The sequence below is a fragment of the Capra hircus genome, chromosome 20 (genome assembly GCF_001704415.2).
Source record: "Capra hircus breed San Clemente chromosome 20, ASM170441v1, whole genome shotgun sequence".
In the NCBI taxonomy this organism is placed as follows: Eukaryota; Metazoa; Chordata; class Mammalia; order Artiodactyla; family Bovidae; genus Capra; species Capra hircus.
The window spans coordinates 5658126-5670172 of record NC_030827.1 but is presented as its reverse complement, the minus strand read 5'-3'; the positions used below and the strand labels follow the sequence as shown (position 1 = coordinate 5670172).

The window sequence follows — 12047 nt, the reverse complement described above, 5'->3', positions numbered from 1 at the left end:
GGGTGTGATCAGGGTCTGGAGTCATCAGAGAGAATGGTCACCCAAATACACAATCTTTATTCCTAAACTGAGGTTTGTATCCTGTAACCCATACAATCCATACATTTCTCTCTTCCATGAGCCTTGACCTAACATCAAAAGGCAGCCTGCACCCACTGTGAGCCTCTGGGCTCTCATAGCTACCAGCCTCACATCCTTAGCTCTCCAATGTCTCCTGAGAAGAAGGCACTTCTCAGTATTCAGGCACAAAGCAAGATGTCACTGACACCTCAGTTCATGAAGAGGAGAGTGTCTACCATAGTCATGCACTCCCACCATACGGTCCACAGAAGGCATAAAACATTTGTGGGTTGAAAAACAAGAGGTGAAAAAGTGTGATGCAGTCCAAAGGCCTGCAAAAGATTCCAAACCTTTAAATTCCCCTTAAAAACAAACAAAAATACAGCCCAAAAGCTCTGAGTCCTTCCTGTTCTCTCTCCTTCTGGAGAGCCTTCTCACAAAATCATAAAAATATAAACCCAGGAGAAAGCTGAGATGGCGTAGAGAAAACTGGACAATCTCCTCCCGAGTATCCGGTCATCAGCTGATACTCTAGTGTTTCGTTGGATCTTTCTCCCTTTTCTTTGACAGACATGTGACCACCAGCACTCTTCTTGTCTGAGAAGGGAGATGTAGCCAATAGTGGCTTTTTTCGAGATTAGCATCAGGTTGGGCAGTAAAACAGGCTAGGCAGGTAAAATAAAAATATGGGCCTTGCCTCAGTTTCTCACTGTCTTTTTTAAAAAAAAAAACTAGAAGATATCTTTGTGTGTTTTTAAGAAGGAAAAAAAGACTATCTTTTAGAAACACACACTAAACCATTTACAGATGAAATGATACAGTACGTAGGAAACATTTCAAAATAACATGAAAGCAGGAAGAGAGCGTTAGGAAGATAGATCAAAGAGGACTGTCAAGGACCTGATCATTGTTGGAAGCCAGGTGACATGTACATGGGATTTTGCTATATATTTTATTACTGAATATGTTTAAATGTTTCCATAGTAAGAAATTTAAAAGACTTGGGGGTGGGGGGAGAGACTTTACCCAAAGAAGAAACAAACAAAAAAAACTAGTGGGTCACTAAATTTTCAAGCAGTGTTCAAGAAAATGAGAGCATCGTCTGGGCTGATTCCCTAGTGCACTGAGTTTACTAAACAAAATTATAGTTCAGCTTATAAAATTCTTCTTTAAAGTTAAGCTCAAATTATCATATAACAGTTAAATAACAGTTTTCACATTTTAAGAATGTGTGTGATTTCCAACTTTTGAATTAATATTTCTAGTTGATGACCTTCTCTCTTATACCAGCAGAATCTTTTGGAAGCCAAATATTAGAAATACTTCATCTTATTTCAAAAAGATAAGACAAAGAAATGAGAAAATGAAGGATCAGGAAAGCTGAGTAGCTTACCTTAGGTCACAGAGCTAGCAAGTGGCACAGCCATAGTTGAAACTCAGATCTGACTTCCATACAATAATTAATAGCTTTTTCTGAGTAGCAATGTTCTTACATCAACTTTGTTTGGTTCTTTTTAAAGTTCTTATAGACAGTAAGGCTACAGCAACTATCTTACTGACCAGCAGCAGATGCATTCCTCGAAAACATCTGGAAGAACTATTATTAAAAGTATGTTGTATAATGGGGCTACCTTGGTGGCTCAGACAGTAAAGAATCCACCTGCAATGTGGGAGACCTGGGTTCAATCCCTGGGTTGGGAAGATCCCCTTGAGGAGGGCACGGCAACCCATTCCAGTATTGTTGTCTGGAGAACTCCCATGGACAGAGGAGCCTGGCAGGCTACAGTCCATGGGTCACAAAGAGTTGGACACGACAGAGAGACTAAGCACAGCATAGCACATGCTGCATAATATTTAAATATAAACATGGCTTTAAAATGTATAATACTGAGGGATTAACTATAACTCATTACAGATCTGCAAGAAAACAATGATTGGGATACGTGTGTGTGTGTGTGTGTTAGTCATTCAGTCATGTCTGACTCTTTGCAACCCCAAGGACTGTAGCCCACCAGGTTTCTCTGTCCATGGGATTCTCCAAGGAAGAATACTGGAGTGGGCTGCCATGCCCTCCTCCAAGGGATCTCCCAACCCAGGGGTCAAACCTAGGTCTTCTGCATCGCAGGTGGTTTCTTTACTGACTGAGCCACCAGGAAAGCCTGACTGGGATATACCTGGCAACTATTCAACAAACAGTAACTACCCAATCTAAATATTCTACAATATGAAAAATACATGTTTAGCTTAAGACTTAAAAAATTCAGTTTACAAACATGAGAGAGGACCTGTAAGTGGTCCTTGACATATAATGAGACCTGAATTCTGTGACTCACAGGTTAAAGTTTGCCTTTTGTGGTACCATTTTGTCACAGAATTTTTAAAAAGCACATGTGTATGTGTATATTTATAAATGTAACCATTAATAAAATATTTTAAAATGTCATTTATACATTGTTTCTGTTATACCTAAAGCTTAACCTGTTAGTTTTCCTTAAAGTTTAAACAACTCATGGATTAAGATGAAATATAACTATTGGGCTAGTTGTTAACATTTTTATAATGAGATTGAAGGCAGGAGGAGAAGGGGACGACAGAGGATGAGATGGCTGGATGGCATCACCGACTCGATGGACATGGGTTTGGGTGGACTCCAGGAGTTGGTGATGGACAGGGAGACCTGGTGTGCTGCGGTTCACGGGGTCACAAAGAGTCAGAGACAACTGAGCGACTGAACTGAACTGAAGGATTAGAACAGATCAGAAATAATTACAAATCAAATCAAAACCATTTTTATGAGATATCCAGACCTGTGCCTAGCTCATAACATAGAAAGTTCTCAATAAATGTGTTATATTCGCTCAGCTGCATCCAACACTTTGTGACCCCATGGGCTATACACTCCGTGGAATTTTCCAGGCCAGAATACTGGAGTGGATAGCCTTTCCCTCCTCTAGGATATTTTCCCAACCCAGGGATTAAACCCAGGTCTCCCACATCGCAGGCAGATTCTTCACCAGCTGAGCCACCAGGGAAGCCCATTATACAAATTAATTAAAATATATATTAAAAAAAACTTAATTCCAGGATAAAAGTTAAAACATATCCAATTAAATCTCTGATACCTTTCCTGTCCCTTAACCAACCCCATCAAAGTACAGTCTCCTTTAATGTATACAAAAACAATCAAATGTTGTAAATTTCTTAAAAATAGGCAAAATCTTTTAGGCTACTGAAAAATGCAGACTGCTATTGCTAATAAAAGTTTAGGTATATAAACAATTTAAATTCTTCAAGGAAACTGATAATTCTGCTAAATGTTTTATCTGTCCTGGGTTGCACCTAGCTTATTTAAAATGAGTATTCTGATGAAATTTCCTGACAGTTCAGTAGTTAGGACTCTTCCCTTCCATTGTAGGAGGCATGGTTCGATCCCTGGTCAGGGAACGAAGTTCTTGCATGCCAGGTGGCACGGCCAAAAAGAAAAAGAAAAAAAAAAAGACGATTCTGAGAAGTGTAGAATATATGATAAGATACAACATTAAGAACTGCTCAAAAATCTGTCACAGATACCAAAGCTTTTTGTGATTACTTTAATTTCAAGATTGTACTCAATATTAAAGATTTTAATTTTATTTTAAATTAAACAAAAAAATCTAAGCTACTTAATATGGCCACATAAAGTACCTCACAATTACCCTTCACTTATAGGTACTAATATCTTGATGAGGTACTGTCTTCCCAAATTGAAGTGACTTGTTCAAGGTCAAGCTAAATAGAGATCAGGGTCAAATTTAAGTCTGTTTGGATCCAGGACCTGTGCTTCAGTATACTGTATTTTTGGCCTCATACAATGGCCCTTCTCAGTAATTATCCAAGTATCATTTTCAGATACTGATTTAAAATAGGATCTATATCTATATACTTCCATATACTAAGAATTTTCTAAAAACTTGAAAGTTGAACTCCTTCTAATATTATAAAGTATATTATAAACTCCTTCTAAAAAATTATATATTACTATAAATTTATCATGGCAAAAATACACTTTAATTTCTGCAAGAACGATTTTCTTTGAACAATATAAAATGACTTCTGTCAGGAAAAATGAAAATGAATGCTCATGTTACAAGCTCCCGGAGAAATGCATTATATATATTATCTATGTTGGGACCAAAAACTAAAGTACAATGTAGTGCTGAAAAAAATGTGATAATGGTACTTCAAGCTTATTTTCCTCATAGCTAGAGAGAAAAGTCATACAGAAAATAAATTTAGACTGCAAAATTCAAAACAGGCATATGTTAACTTTAAGCCTACTTTTCCATTTCTTTCTTATGAATACCAACAAAAACTATTCTCAAAAGCATAAACTCATAAACTAACAGCATCTTTCCAATTGCAACTAGCAACACAACCACATTCACTAGGCTTGAAATAAACAGGCATTTCCTGAAAGATGTTGAACAGTATGTTGATCATATTCCATGGTTTTTCTGAAGACACAACAGAAAATAAAAATTTTCAAAACTACCCTGCCCAAGTTTTGATTTCATCATAAAAGCAATTAAACCTAGTTAAAAGGCTTTCTATAAAAAGAAGTAAAATTGCATCTGATAGATTTTTCCCAAGGTTTCCCCAATATATCAATTCTGCTGGAGCCAGAACCATCCAACCAATGCTTTACAGTTAAAAATAATGAGTTTCCCCTCTTCTAATATAAATAAATATAATAAGTCAAAGAAAATGTTTCCTATGCAAAGATCTCTCTTGGGACTACATGAAAAAAAAATGTAATAAAGTTGCACTTTAGATAATTTTAATAATTCACCATGACTTTTGGACAAAGCAATGCAGTAACTTTCTGTTTTCAAATATAAGATGCCATGTAGAATTTTGTAGATCAATAAACTGACAACACAAGGAGAGTTATTAAAGTGACATGAATTATTTTGCCTGGTTAAGACAACTTAACAAATCCATGGTGACCAAAGCAAATGGACTCTAAATCCTAAAATGTTTCCCTAACTATCCAGTTTTAAGATCATCTTTGCGACAGATTTTGTCTCCCCTCTTCTGTTTTGTTTTCTTTTTCTTTTTTGGCCTACTTCTTGGTTCTTAGCTAACAGAGATGGGGGCGTAACTGAGCTGAATATAACAGAATACTAGAATCTATAGCACACAATTCTCATTTACTTCCTGTAAGGACAGAATATCTAGGCACCCCTCCAAAAAAGTGCTATATTCAAATATAATTATTGGCAGATGCCCCAATACATTATTTGGTTTGGACATCAGGATTACATGATGTGTTCAGGAGGACAGGTAGGATTCTTTTCCTCCTGAAGTAAGGGTCAAATCATGCCTTTACTCACAAGATATGGACCTTGTTTTTTCATTTTGAAATTAAGACAATAAAACTAAACCTCATAGGGTTGAAAAATCCTATATAGGAAGTGAGATAACCTCAGTGTCTGATATCTAGCATGTACTAAAAACAAACAAACAAAAAAAAAAACGTTGATTTGAGGGCTATTATCTAAGTTTAATCTTTTGAAGTTGACAAATATATTCTACTACTTTCCACTTTCAAAACTTTATAATTAGCTTTTGATCATCAGATATCAATTATTCACTGTAAAAATTTTCTTCTTACCTACACGCTTCTGGCAGGCATTTCTTACCCCCACCCCCCAATTCCTCATCTGCATCATGTCTATGTGAAAAGATACTGTAGTATAATGGTTAAAAGCCTAATCTCATGTGTGAATAGTAATAATAACAATAATATTTACTTCATAGGATTATTGAGTGAAATGAATTAATACATGTAAAAACATTATCATAAGTATGCAATTATTAAATATACATTAGTTATCTGAAAACTGGATTTGAGGCATGTTATCTGAATTCACGTAATGAGAATTCGGCGGCACATATACTAATACAAAGAAAATGCTAAGATATAATGCCTGTCATATCACTTATTTAGAAGATAATTCAATATTTTCAATCTTTGCTCCTGGTTTCATAAACATGGATAAAAGAGAAGATTAAGACTGGCCCCCAAAAATTAATTTAAAATGTCATAATGAATTTTAATTCACTGTATGTGCCCAAACCTCTATTAAACAAATGTAAAAACCACTCTGATTCACTTCAAACTAAAATAAACATTGCCCAGTATTAGTTACATTTCAGGTAAGTTATTTCCTTTTAATATAATAATTAATATAATAATTTAATTAATATAATAAGTAAAACATGCTAGACTTTGAATACCAATATTATAATATAACCATGTAAATTCTATCCTGTAATTTCTGCAGTAAGTTTTAAGATCTCTCTATAACAACTGAGGAATTCTTTTTAATAGCGACTGAAATTGAATTACTAATGTCTAAAACATCTTTCCTAAAATTATTAGTTTAAGTTAATAAAGTTAAATGAGATAGCAGTGTTTAGAAAAAAGTATGGACTGTGATTGCAGCAGTTTAAATTTCACAGTAGCTTGCTTTAGGATCATAAGGAACTTAGAAATCACTAGGTCACCCCCCATGCCAATTTTATGAAGAAATTGAGGCCCCCAGATGCTATGACTTTGATAGGGCAAAGACCGCAAACTAGGTATCTGAGCTCCCAGTCAAATAAATGTTCCTTCAAATGTTTTCATATCAAATTTAACCAAGTAATCCGTATCAACTCAAAATGGCATTTTTTTTGGCCAAAGATTTTTTCTAAAGAATAATTCTTTAAACACACACACACATACACACCTCTGCACTCATTTAAGTAAGCTCCAAGGTACTCAGTTTACTAATTTCTTATATTTTCAAAACTCAATTAGGAATTTTTTCATATCACTTATATTTATTGTGACTTTCAAATCACTGTTCTCTCAGCTCCCCACCTCCCAACCTCTCTCTCTTCTCTTTTCTCACACACAGAAATACACACATTCTCCTAAAAATGGTGGGGATGGTAAACAGAAATCTACAACTTAGTTTCTAATCCTACAATATTTAAACCAGGTATATTGACTCTTCCTTTTTTCCACCCTCAGCATAGCAGACAACAATTCTAAGGGAAGACCTGGTTTCTAACAATATCTTTTAGTATCAATCTTAGTCTACTACATTATTATTTCATACATCAGCTTGATCTCTTAAGAAATTTCTGACTGAAAAAATTTCACATTAAACACATCTCATCAGCCCCATAAAAATATTAATAATGTGCATATACATATAATTTAGTCACTTTCTGAAATTAATTTCTCAAAGCAAATCTTTATCAAAAGTCAGTAAACTGAGAATGGAAAACAAACTATGCAGTCACATAAATCCATTCCGTCACTTGATTAGTAGCAAAATAAAAAAGAAAAGTATTTTCAATTGTGAGCTAATCTTAACCCAGTTAAAATGTCGAGAATGCCATCTTGGATTTTTTTTTAATTTGGAATATATGAATAATTTGCAAAAGTTACCTTTGCATTAAACTTCCCTTAAATTTATGTTCAAAAGACTATCAAAACCAACTTTTTAAAAACAGACTTCATGAATAGCAAAACTTCAATAGATGCTAAGAATAATTTTATTGTTGTTTTTTATGTTACTGTGTTTTTCAAAGAAATTTGGAGGAACAAGCTATTTAAGGTTATTGTGTGTCTAGTTACAGATTTTTTCTAGTTGTCCTGTTTCATGATTTTAGGAAGACAAAACCTCTGTAAGCTTTATCTTAAAAATAAATAAATAAAAAAAATAAAAACAGACTTCATGGAATTGCCAATGTATTAAACAGCCTTTTACCTGATCACTAAAGCTTGAAAATTGCTCTCTTCAGTTTGAGTAAAAACCCTTTCTAAAAACAAAAGCCAACATCTTTTTTCAACCTGGGCAAAAAAAATATTTAAAAAAATTCAAAACCAGGTTTCACCAAATATTTTTATACATCCTAACTATTATACCTGTTAGATTTTGATATATCCTAACTATTATATCCTTAGATAATGGATATTTAATTCCTGGGAATGACACAGGGTTCTCTTAGCAAACTTCCCTCCGAGCAAATTATTAATTAAAACAAATAATTCCACTTGTGCTGACATCACATCTGGATACAGTATCACTATTTTGAAATCTGTTTAGCCTTTAGAAAGATCTCTAAAATAACTTTTTAGATATAGCACAGTATGTTTTAATCTTTGCTTTTTAGCCTAGAGTTTGTACATCAGCTGTGTGCTCTTGGGCAAGTTATTATATCTTGCTGATGCTCATGATTTTCTCATCTCTAAAATGGGGGTGATAATAGAACTTACCTTGTGGGGTTCACTGTGAGGACTGATTCAGTGTTAGCTTATAACCCATATAAATTTCCTAAACACTTATAAATGATCATACCCCCAAAGGAAACAAATTTAGTAGGGCATCTGATGCTCAATTAACTCTGAAATTCCCTTTATATTATATCTATCAACTAGACTGGCTGCTCATTAATTCAAAAACATCAAACAATGTGATGTTGGAGAATAAGAATACACTGATGGCAAAAAAGACAAGTAATCTTTGTCTGGACCTATTTTTAGGAATGGTTTAATTATCTACACCCCTAGTGTTAACACTGGGAAATAAACAAATGGGTGAAAAGGCATCATAAGAGTCACTCTGAGACCAACAGTTTCATAGTATTCAAAAATAATTGGGGATCAAGAAAATATCTACATCATTTCTCTAGCAGTCCTTATTGACACAAGGCAAGCCAGAATTTGCAAAAAGGTTTAATAGGAATTTCCAAATTGATAACTGCAAACTCTTCAGACTGCATGGTTCAGAGAGGTTTCAGGTTTAAAATATGATCAGGGAGAAAACTATATTTCAGTAGTTGGTTTTCAGCGAATCATTACCTTACAGTGGTGAAAAACAAATTTGGGAGGGTATATAGTTATGCGTATGGGCAGAAAATGCTAATCAGTTTCCATAATGAAATATATTTATATCTACATTATTTATTCTCACCTAAGTAAGTAGGGAAAAACCTACCACGATTTTCTTGTCAGGCTAGAAAGGTACTGCAGTTAATAATCATGACATCACTAGCTACCTGGTATTCACAGTTATGCTAATTTATATGGTTATCTATGGAAAGATAACAATTAGAAAATTACAAAAAAAGAACAGCTGAATATTTTATTCTGAATTACACTGCTCTCCTGCCAAAATAATGTCTTAACAATGAACTCTTTTTCCAAGAGCTCTGATATGAATACAGACAATTCAAACTCTCTTAGTTACATAGATATTACACCATGCCGTTTCCTTATTTCACCTTAATCTATTAATGGAACATAATCTTACCGGAAAAGGAAAAATGTTGTCAGCCCTGTTCAAGCTATCTTCCATCCAGGATTTAGGAGCAAAGGCAGAGCTGGGGCGAGCATACTTCTGGAGCTGAATATGATTGCTTGCAAAATTTTTCTTCAAAGGCGAGATGGAGTTCAGGGGCGTTATTCCTCCATTCAGCCCCCTACGGTGATCTCGGCCTTGGGAACCTCCCCAGCCACCATATCCACCACCTCCTGGGCTCCAGGAAGAAGACGGTGTAGGAGAGGGGCTCTGGTAGCTGCTCCACGGAGAAGGGGGCTTGTTAAGATTATTCGCCAAATGAGGCAGCTGGTTAAAAGCAGCATTTCTATGTGTGAAAGGTGGGGGATGGGGACTGGCAGGAGACCTCCTTTGCTGCTGATGCTGGCTGTGATGATGTTGGAAATGAGGGTGATGAGGGTGGTGCTGTGAGAGAGGCCCAATCTGAGGAGAGAAGCTGCCTCCGAAGCCAGGGCTGACATGATGGGGGAAATTTTGAAACAACAGAGCACCGTTATTAGCCGAAGCAGCCGGGACCCCTCCCTGGTGAAAGAAACTTGCATCTTCATTGATGATTGTAGAGGAGGAAGGCGCTATCGCTGCTGACCAGTTACTGAAACCAGTGAGAGACGATGCGCTTGATGTCAAGGGTTGGGTAGAAGTACCTAGCCCCGTGGCTTCTTGATAATCAAACCCTGTCAACACTGGTGATTCAATTCTTATTTTCTCCTTCCCATTGCCATTTTCTGAAGAATTGTCCCCTTGATTTTCCTCAGATTTAGCCTTCTCAGTTTCAGGCAATATTCCAGCTTCCTGACCTGGACTGGGGGAGAGCTGCTGCTTTTCCAAAGGATCTTGCGGTTCCTGTTGCTGACTTTTTGCTTTTTCTGATCCCAAGATCTCATCCTGAATGTTATGGGTAGCCGGAGCAGGAAAGAGCCAAGCTGACCCGGCACTGCTGCCATTGGCAGCTGTGTTATTATTTATAAAAGCAGCAGGGCTGGGGGTGGCATTTTGGTGATGGTGTGGAGGCTGCAGATGTGGATGGAATCTGACTGGAAAAGCAGATTTATTCCCAGTATTGCTTTGCACTAGCACTCCAAACCCGTAATCCCCCATTTATTATTTTTAGGCTCAGAATCTTAAGATAAAAAACAACCTGGTATCTCAAGCCTTTGTATCCTCTACTCCAAATGTAAGTTGCTTGTTTGAAACGTCTTATTTTTAGCTAACTCAAAGATGCAGCTTATCACCCTAAATAGTTCAGATTTGGAATTCTGGTCTCTGAAAGAAAAAAAAACTAAAAAAAAAAAAAAGCAATCTTAAAACACTGACATGAATCCAACTAGGCTTATTTCTAGGAGGGAATAAAAACGAAGAGGGCAAAAATCAAGTCTTTGGTTAGTAAAATAGGCGCTTTCTTTTTCCAAAGGAAAACGTACATGAATGACAAAAACACAGCTTCTCAAGCATCTATGGATGTAGAAGAATAAGCATTGCGAGGAGTAAAAATATATATATATATATAATTTAACAATCACATATGGTCTTCTTCAGCAGTTTAGATTCACTCACATAAAAATTAGAATAGGGCTAAGAGGAGAATAGGTTCTTTCCTTGGCAGCTTGGTTAAAAAAAATCAGGAATAATTTAAGAACATTATATATTATATATTTATATATAGATAGATTATATTAGGTTATCTGGGGTGGGGGGCAAATTCCTGGTTGCGGGAGAGGAAATCAGCATTGACTAATGGAAAGATGATTGCAGGGAGGTTTCTGCTCTTCCTGATCCTGTTTCTGCTCTTTCACGGGGTGCAGTTTTGGCCTCTGGGGCTGTTCCTGAAGCTCTGGGTGCAGATCTTGCTGCGGTCGCTGTTCCTGGGCTCCCCCTGGCCTTCTCTCCCCCATGAAATGGTTTGGAAACACACCCGTTTCTCCCTCGTGGGGGTGTCGCGATCAGGATGGATTAGGGAGACTCGACGAGGACGAGCTGGCGGCCCGGGGGTGCGGGGACCAAGGGGGCGACCTGGAAGGTCCTGCGGTTTCGGCCTCTTCCCCTCTCTGCGGCTCCGGGGTTTTTTTCCCTCATGGGACCCAGGGGCGGTTTGTTCAGTTCTCTCAGTTCGATTCTCCGCGGGGGGGGGTGGGGGGATGGGGGTTGGGGGGGTGCGGGGGGGGGAGGGAGAGGGAAAAAAGAAAACCCCACTAGCTTAGTTGTTCTAAAAAAGAAAGGCCTCCCCCCTTTGCTCTCTCTCTTTTTGCCCCCAGATTTTTTTTTTAACTATAATTTAGAAGGCTTTTGTTTCTCCTCACGGTTGCTGGGCCGTCGTCGTCGCCGCCGCTTTACCCCGGTCCCGCAGTCCCCGCCGTCGTAGTTGCGAACTCCGCCTGGCTCTTCTTCTCTCCTTCTTCCTCCTCTTCCTCTTCTGCTGTCGCCTCCGCCGCCGCTGCTGCTGCCGCTGCCGCCGCCGCCGCCGCCTCCCGGTGCCCGGGTCCAGCAGCCGCGGCTGAGTCCTTCTCCTCAGGACCTAGCCGAGTGAAATGACAACCAGCTGGAAAGACCGAGAGACACTTCCGGTTCGAGAAGGGAGGGGTGGGTGAGGCCAGACACCCCGCCCACCTGCCT

At 37.6% G+C, this 12047-nt stretch overlaps 1 protein-coding gene across 3 annotated transcripts in view; it reads right to left on the bottom strand.

Moving 5' to 3' along the window:
* CPEB4 (cytoplasmic polyadenylation element binding protein 4) overlaps positions 1–11571 on the bottom strand; it is a 71646-nt gene extending 60075 nt beyond the window's left edge. For 2 of the 3 annotated variants that reach the window (XM_005694541.3, XM_005694543.3), the window contains exon 1: positions 9411–11570. In XM_005694541.3, the coding sequence (XP_005694598.1) occupies positions 9411–10535 (1125 nt within the window). In that variant the 5' untranslated portion in view covers positions 10536–11570. Of the gene's footprint in view, positions 1–9410 lie in introns of all 3 variants that reach the window. The other variant, XM_005694540.3, reaches the window with a different exon arrangement.